Source organism: Gracilinanus agilis, chromosome 4 (assembly GCF_016433145.1).
Source record: "Gracilinanus agilis isolate LMUSP501 chromosome 4, AgileGrace, whole genome shotgun sequence".
In the NCBI taxonomy this organism is placed as follows: domain Eukaryota; kingdom Metazoa; phylum Chordata; class Mammalia; order Didelphimorphia; family Didelphidae; genus Gracilinanus; species Gracilinanus agilis.
In genome coordinates, this window is record NC_058133.1 from 249,863,367 (window position 1) to 249,871,959 (window position 8,593).

At 43.4% G+C, this 8,593-nt stretch overlaps 1 protein-coding gene across 1 annotated transcript; it reads left to right on the plus strand.

Moving 5' to 3' along the window:
• The first annotated feature begins 5,226 nt into the window (after window positions 1-5,226).
• On the plus strand, window positions 5,227-7,673 carry RNF227 (ring finger protein 227). Its single transcript, XM_044674258.1, has 2 exons — window positions 5,227-5,781; window positions 6,304-7,673. The coding sequence occupies exons 1-2, from the start codon at window positions 5,289-5,291 to the stop codon at window positions 6,354-6,356; spliced, it is 546 nt and encodes a 181-aa protein (XP_044530193.1). The 5' UTR covers window positions 5,227-5,288; the 3' UTR covers window positions 6,357-7,673.
• Window positions 7,674-8,593: the final 920 nt, after the last annotated feature.

The following is an 8,593-nucleotide window of genomic DNA, read 5'->3' on the forward strand; positions in this document are numbered from 1 at the left end:
CATTCCTCCCTCCTCTAATTGTTTAATAATCTGTCCAAAAAAGAAATGGAGTTAGTCTGGCATAACCTGTTCCTAAAGACGTCATACTGGTTCTTTGTAATCAGTTTCTTCTACTTCAATTGCCAATCATCTCTTTAAAGGACCCATTCTAGAATTTTCATGGAATATAACTCAAGTTTAATGATCTCTAGTTTGCAGACTGTTCTCTTCCTTTCTTTGGGGGAAAATTAGTAATATTTGCCCTTCTTTAGTCTTGTGGTCCACATCTCCTGTTTTCTATGATCTTTCAAATATCAGTGGCATCAAGCAATCATATCTACCAGTTCTTTTAGGATATAAATTTATTTGGGACAAGGGACTTGAGTTCATCAAGGATAAGGTAGGTGCTCTCTATTCATTGATCTTGGACATTGACTCCTTATCAATCATTTCCCCTTTTATTTCCTGTGTAAAGCTTATCTTCCTTTGCAGAGAAAACAGAAACAAACTAAGAAATGAGCAACCCTGTCTTCTCTCTGTGGTTGCCTCTTCCTATCTTTTCCAAGTAGAGGTCTTACTCCTTCTCTGAACCTTTAAAAAAAAATCCCAATTCGGGGTGTCCCAAAAGTCTTAGTGCAGATTTTAAAAAAACCCTTACCTTCTATCTTAGAATCACCAAGGCAGAAGAATGGTAAAGACTAGGCAATTGGGGGTGGGAGGAGACAATTGATTTGCCCAGGGTCCCACAGCTAGGAAGTGTCTGAGGCTAGATTTGAGCCTAGGATCTTCCACCTCTAGACCTGGTTCTCAATCCACTGAGCCATTTAGCTGCCCCCTTAGTCCAGATTTAAACTCTAGTGGCTTAAATCTATACTAAGACTTTTGATTTTTGTTGTATTGTTTCTTGATGTCTTGTGAAGTCATTAGCTTCTATTTGCCCAATTCTAATTGTTAAAGAATGAGTTTCTTTCATGTCAGTTTGATCCTCCTTTTCCATTTGGTCCATTCTACTTTTCATGGAACTCTTTTCTTCATGGGATTTATTGCCTCTTTTCCCAGTTGGTCAATTCTGTTTTTTAACCTGTTATTTTCTTTTTACATTACTTTCAATTATTTTTCCCATTTTTCTTTGCTTTGTCTTATTTGATTTTTTAATTCCTTTTTGAGTTCTTCCAGTTCGTAAGACCAATTTCCATTTTTCTTTGAAGTTTAGCATATAGTTGTTTGGATCTCACCTTCCTCTACTGACTTTGTGCTTCACTCTTTGTTGCCATAGAAATTTTCTAGGGTTAGGTGTTTCTTTTGCTGTTTGCTCATTTTCCTAGCCTTTTTTTTTTGCCTGTGGTTTCAGAGTTCTGAAAGCTAATGATTCTATCTCCTCTGCTGCTGGCTTTCAAGGCTCAGACTGTGAGCTATTTTGCTCTGGGGCTAGATCTTTACTACAGTGCAGACTTGAAAGAGCCAACTGCTATGGACTTTAGGGCCTTACTGGAGGCTAGTGCCAGGGCCTGGGTCTTTAAAGGGAGGTGAGTCTGAGGTGCTCTGTTGTTAGTGTAGCCTGGGTCTCAAATTTGGTCTATGTCCAGGTTCAGAACATGGTGCAATAGGTGGGGAGGTGGGAAGGTGAGGGGTGGTCAGCCAGCACTCCTCTATGTGCAATTTTTGCTTCCAGTTCCCCTTATCCAGAGAAAATTTACTCTCTCTGCCTACCTTTCAAGTTGTATTCCATAGGAGAGCCCCCTCACTCCATCTAGCTGTTGGTTTTTGACTCCTGGATTTTAAAGGCGCTTTTAAAAGGTTGTTTGGAAGAATTATCAGAAGAGTTTCAGTTTTCCACTGCTTCTAAGCCTTTATCTTGGCTCTACCCCCTGCACTAATGCTTTTGGGACTTTTTATAAGCTATTAGAGTTTTTAATTGCACTAAGACTGTTGAAGTTTTTGGCTTATCTTGGCAGGCTTGACACATTCTGAGTTTTCATACTCATGATACTATTTTAATAGGCCTGTGCCACATTCATATTCATTCTTTTTTATATGATCTAGTTTCCATCTTCTCTCTACATAAAACCAAAAGAGTTGTGGAAAAAAAGGCCCTCTTCCCCTTGTTTGCCAAGTGACAAGATCCTCAATGGATGCTGCCAATTGTAGCCTTTTCTTTAGCTTTAGTCCCCATTCTCCAGGGACCAGGTCACCTCTCCATGTTTGTCTCTGACAGCCAGTTTTGGGCCAACAGGATCTTAGACCATGACAATTAACAACTGTATACATCAGGCCCCACTACTCCATTTGCCTTCATTGACCCAATGTAACAATCAGCAATTCCAGTTCTAAAGCAGCCCCTAATCACCATAGTGATAAGGAAAACAATTCAAAACCTGCACACCAATATATAGATCTTATAACTTCCTCTTTCCCATCATGTGATCCCCTTGCCCATTTCAAGACCATGCACCTCAAGATTCCTAATGAAAAAACATTTCTAAACTTACCTATCTTCTCTTCCTCCCACCTCATTCTCTTATTTATCATTAATTTTGGGCCCAGAAGTAAATCATAATTGGATGATAAGAGGGCATGGCCTAAGTACAGATCATACATACACATTAGATGTCTTCATGAAATAAGAAGTATCAGTGGTAATCTAAAGCAGCTTGTTTGGTTTTAGTTTTTAAATGGAAGCAGCACAATATAGGAGAAATAACACTGGATCTGGAACCAGAAGACTTGGTTTGAAATCTGGTTTGTTGTTTAATTTTGAAGTAGTCATTAATCTTTCCTGGCCCCAGTTTCAGGCTAAATATAGATCAGTTAAAAACCCCAAGACAAAGTTAAGGAGGTACAATACCCAGAAGAGAATAAGGCATGGTCATTCAAGAATAGGCCTTTGAGACAGGAAAACCTGGGTTCAAGACATGCCTCAGACATCTATTTTGGGCAAACCACCTAACTGTTTAGTTCTTCAAGGCAATTCTCTAAGACTAATTTACAGAACAGTTGCTATGACAGAAGAAGTTTTTTCACTAGGAGCTTCTGACACTTATGGAATCAAGTCTAAACTAAGAATAAACACTCAGAAGGCAGTCAGTTGGCTCAGTGGATTGAGAACCAGACCTAAAGTGGAGAGGTCCCAGGCACTTCCTAGCTGTGTGACCTTGGGCAAATCATTTAACCCCCATTGCCTAGCCCTTAACACTCTTCTACCTTGGAACCAATATACCATATTGATTCTAAGACAGAAGATAAAGGTTTAAAAAAAACACTCAGAAGAGATTAGGTGATAGTCCCACCACACTCTTCCTTGGCAAGATCACATTTTAAAATATTGGCACTATGTTTTAGGAAAGATGTTGAGAAGTTCCAGAATATCCAGAGGATGATGAGGGGACTGGGGACTAGAGTAGAGCTAGAATGGGGAAAACAAGGAGATAAAGAAGAAGGTTCTTGAGAGCAGTGGAACCTAGGAGTAAGAGATAGCAGGCAGCTAAAGTTAAAGCCTTGGGTGTGGCTCCCCTCCATACCAAATTTGATGGTAGGGCCCCAGTGGGGAATGTAGGCCAAGAGAGCCATGTCCTGTTTACCTGTGGGGGAAGCTAGACCCCTGAGTCATACATTATTCTGGGCTATGTTGGTATGAAGGATGGTGTGTGGGTGTATAAGGCTGGCTACTCTGGAAGGGATTCATTTCTGGCATTCCTGAGGCCATGGTTCTGGAATCTGGGTCCATACTTGTGCTTCAACCCCCCTCTGGCTGGGATGAGAGCTGGGATCTGAGTGTATTGGAGAGAAAGACAGTTTTTGTGACAATGACAAGGGAAGTAGTATTGTGGTATGGAGAAGAGTCAAGCTGAAGGTTATAGAAATTTCATCAATGTCCTGATGAAAGCTGAGTGTTTAGGGAGTTATACCAAGGTAGGGGGCAGCAAAAAAGAAGAAGAGCAGCACATCTTGCTTTGAGTGGTCATGAGAACATATATGTAAGAGAATAGTAAAGAAGTATATGGGTTTGAAAAGGCTATAAGTTAGGAATTCAGTGCCAGAGAATACTAAATGGGATGAATGAGAATATTGAGGTTTTACTTGGTCTGGGGACTAACAAGGCAGAAAATGAACAAAGGCTTCATTAAGAAAGGTATAGTATCCTGGGCTAGGGAAATGAAAGTCCTACTAAGGCTGTACTCTGGTTAGGCCAGAGTACCGTATTACTATAGGAACTATATTTTAAGATAGACATTGGCAAGCCAGTGTTCAGAGGAGGGCAACCAAGATGGTGAAGGATCTATGAAAGGAATTAGGGCAATTTAACTTAGAGGAAACATTGGGTAGGTCACCTCTCTAAAAAGTATTTGAAGAGCTATAATGCAGAAGATGTGATGCACTGGTTTTGGAGAGCAGAATTAAGGGTCCATGTCAGGAAAAATGTTCTTCCCATTCTCTTTGATTGTCCCCAGTACTTGAATGCTCTCCTTCGTCCTTACCACTGCCCTCTTTGGTTTTCTTTAAATCCCCACTAAAATTCCACCTTTTAGAGGAAAATTTCCCTCTCTTTATTATTTCCTATTTATCTGGTATCTAGCTTGCTTTGTATATATTTGTTTGCAAGTCATCTCTCTCTTTAGATTGAAAGTTCCCTGAGGACAGTAACTTTTTTGCCTCTTTTTGTATTCCCCACGTTTAGCACAGTGTATGGCTCATAGTATGCATTTAATGAATGTTTATTGATTGAATTAGAGCTCTCCAAAAGTGGAATGTGATGGTAATAGGCTCTTCCTTACAGGTATTTGAATAAGTGCTGTGTTTCATTATCACAGTTCTTGAGTTGGAACTGAGTACCCCTGAGGTTGTTTCCAATTGCTGAGTTTCTGCTCTGGAGATTCGATGTTAGAAACGAACTTGAGGAAAAGGGGACCTAACTGTTGGGATTTGGGACTAACCTCGGGAGGGAAAGCTGTCGGAGACAGAGATGAGGAAGCCGGGCGAATCTGCCTAATTGGAGAGAAAAGCTTGGTAACCTAGTTGACACTATTTCCCTTCCCCAAGATCCCCAGCATTCTCTGGCCTCAAGCTTCGACCTCCCCCACACGTGCCAGACCTGGGGCGTAGGTTCTGCCGTGACATCATGGCTCGGGCTCTCTTCTATAAAAGGGGCAGGAAGCCGCGGTGCCCGGCCCCAGGATGGACGCAGGCAGGGAGAAAGGACCCTAGCCCGGGCGTAGAAGAACTACAGCTTTAAAAGTTCGGGAGTCGGGTCTACGCAAATCACTGCAAGCCTCCTACGCGGTGGACCCTACAAGCCTCGGCGGGGACCAAAGATGCAGCTGCTGTTGAGGATCCCTTCGCTTCCAGAAAGGGGCGAGTTGGACTGCGGCATTTGCTACCGGCCCTACGATCTGCAGGGCCGGGCGCCACGCCGCTTGCCCGGGACAGCACGGCAGCGTTGCGGTCACACTCTCTGTACCGCTTGCCTACGGGAGCTGGCGGCCCGCGGCGAAGGAAGCTGCGCAGCCGCCCGGGTGGTACGCCTACGCCGGGTAGTCATTTGCCCCTTCTGTCGCGCGCCCTCACTAGTACCACGAGGCGGCGTCACACAAGTACCTTTGGACCCGGACCTATGGTCTCTCCTGAAGGAGAAAGAACGAGAAAAGGAAGATGCTGCGAACTCGGGGGGAGAGTGCGGTGGCGCTTCAGAAAACGTGAGCGAAGATGAAGAGAAAGAGGCGGGGCCCTGGGGCGCGGCTTGGCGAGCGCTCCTAGGGCTCTGGGACAAAGCGGTGAGCCGACGGCGACGCCCGTTGCCTAGCAACGGTAAGTGATTGATGTGCTTATGGCCAAGGCAAAGAAAGCCTTTTCAGTGAAATTTGGAGGATTGGGTGACTCAGCATTTCAGCTTATAAAGCAATAAAAAGAACCCACAAAGACGACCCGAGTTTCGAGTCCACCTGACCTCAGTTTACTCATTTGTAAAATAAAGATAATTACATCACTTAATCGGGTGGTTGTGAGGATGTCATTGTAAGAAGGGGAAGGGAATAAGCATTTATTATTTATATCGTTTGAGGAATCCAAAGCAACTAGAAGTGACTTGCTGTTGTATGAGGCAAGAGTTAATATTCCTGATTCCAGGCCAAGAGAATTTTCCACTGGGGCAGCAGCTGCCTCATGCAAAATAAACGTGAGCTATGGCATGCACTTCGGGTCAAATTCTCCTTTAGGAATGTTTGTGGGATAAGGCTAGAGTTGGCATAAGGGTGCTAGATGCAGATTGTGATGTGGAGGTTGACTGCATGCTTCTTTCTTTCCTCTGACCTGTCTGCTTACTCCCCTCAGTGGTTTACTGCTGTCCAGAAAGCAAGACCCTTGCAGCCTACTACTTGCGCTGAGAATACCTGGACTGTAACCTGAAAATGGAAACAACCTGGCTCCTTTTTGCTGTTCACCCATGAGGGTGGACCAGGGCCATTGTTCCTCCCTGCTGGTTCCAGAGGTTTGTAGGTGAATGTGAGGATGGAAATGAAAACTCATGAGGTAGTATAGCTGCCTCCTTAACTCAGGCTCTGGCCTCAATCCTCCATTATTCCAGAAGCTGACTCTCACAACCTAGAACATATACTTGTGGAAGGACAGATTCATGATGGTTCCTTTGGCTTGTCTGTTGGAGCAGCTGCCATGTTAGCATTTCTGCAAAATGGTTTGAGATATAGAAATGGCACAGTAGGAAGGACCTATTTTTAATTCCAAGTGAATGAATTCCTTCCCTCTGGCATTAAGAGAGTCAAGAAAGTACCTGTTACCTTGTTGCCATATTATCATTATTGCTTCTTCCCCCTCCACCACATCTCATTGTATTTTGTATGGACTTTTAGCACTGATTTATGTATACTTCTTATTTCTCCTAGAGCTAAGCCTATCAAGGACAAGAAACCATTTTATTTGTATTCCCAGTTCCTAATAAACAATACATTTGTAAATTTAATAGAATTTCCTTATTTTTCTTTTACCATCCTTTAACTATGCTCTTAACTACTCCTGTTCCTGGTAGCTGCTCATTCTTCCCTAATTTGGGGGACAGCTGTCATCTTGTCATCAGAAGACATGGTGAACAGCAAATGAATACAGCTCTTTGCCCCAATTCTCTTGATGCTACCCTTACTTTTGAAATGTATCCTGTGAAATGGCAGGGCCCCCTACCACTGGCTACCAACTGGTTTTCTGTCGTTTGTCCATTTTTTCACTCCTTAACTACTCAGTAAATCCATTAACCTCTTAACCTATGCTCAAACTATACCTGGGGATTGATAACCCTGTAGCTGTTCCTCCTCCACAAATTATTTAACTAAACAACTTGGTGACTGTTGTGGGCTATACGAAGAGGTGGAAGAGAAATAGAAAAGTTTGGCATCTATTTATTTGAACACTCCTACTTTTCCTCCCCCAAATCCTGGTACCTCTCCCATACTACATGGTACAGTAGAAAGGCTTTGGGTTTGAGTTCTACCTCAGACTGTTGTCACTTATATGATCTTGGGAAAATTATCCTCCCTGGGCCTCAGTTTCCTTATTTAAAAAAAAAAAAAAAAGGCAGTTTGAATAGATGGCCTTCTTCAATCTCTTCTATTCAGCATTCTACTCTTGACTTCACCCTCCTGAGCCAGCTTGACTATCCTGAGACCTGGCCAAGTTATGCTTAGTCACATTTTCACAGAGCCTAGCCTTGAGGAATGGGGAAGGAAAGCCTGTGATGATATTTATCCTATGTCTTGTTTTTATATAGTTATTAGTTAATTGTCTCCTCCATTAGATTGGCTGCTCCTGCAGATCAAGGACTATATTTTGCCTTTCTTTATATCCTCAGGACTTAGTATGGTACCTGACACATGAGATGCTTAAAAAATGTTTACTGAGATAGGAAAAAAATCATAAAATAAGTGACATATATGGAATAGCACCAGGAGCCTGACGCCCCCTCCATCAACTCCCCACCCTCCAAAACCAAAGAACCCTATCCCCAAAATAACAGAGCACACAGAAAGGAAAGTATAATTTATATGTACAACCAAGAAACCCGATACAGAAGGGAGTGAATAGGTGAGGAGTGGGTATGAAAGCAGAAGGGATGAAGCAAGGAAAAGGTAAAGGGGACAGCAAAGAGGGCTGCAGTAGCTGGGGTTTACCATGCAAAATGTCACTTTCCCTTGGTCCCCATGGGGGGAATATGTCCTCATCCTCCCCTTCACTCCAAAGTTCTTTGTTATGGTTTCAGAGGTATGGAGGCAAGGTTCCCCTAGCTTATCCAGTCAAATTTCAGCCCCTTGGTCCAAGCTTGGAGCTGGGGGCAGAAGGGGAAGGACTAAAGAAGGAGGGGGTGGATAGAGCACTCTTAGGACACCTGAGTTTCCAGAGCTGGGGCACAAAGGGGCCTGTTCCCCAGTTCTGGCCCTTTGTATTCCTTCCCATCTTCTTTACAATACCTGGGTTGCTGAGGTTGGGGACAGGGGAGAGGGAGGCTCCTCTTTGGCCTGAGTGTCCTCCATCCCTGACATTTTTCTTAGGGGGAGGTGGGTACCTGGTCCCTTGAGGGGAGGGAAGAATTCCCCTAACACAAGGAGCCAGTACACGG

Excerpts from the sequence above, each read along its gene's own strand:
- RNF227 (XM_044674258.1), top strand. The coding sequence starts at position 5,289 with ATGCAGCTGCTGTTGAGGATCCCTTCGCTTCCAGAAAGGGGCGAGTTG. Across the intron at positions 5,782-6,303 it reads ACGCCCGTTGCCTAGCAACG|TGGTTTACTGCTGTCCAGAA; the intron begins GTAAGTGATTGA and ends TACTCCCCTCAG.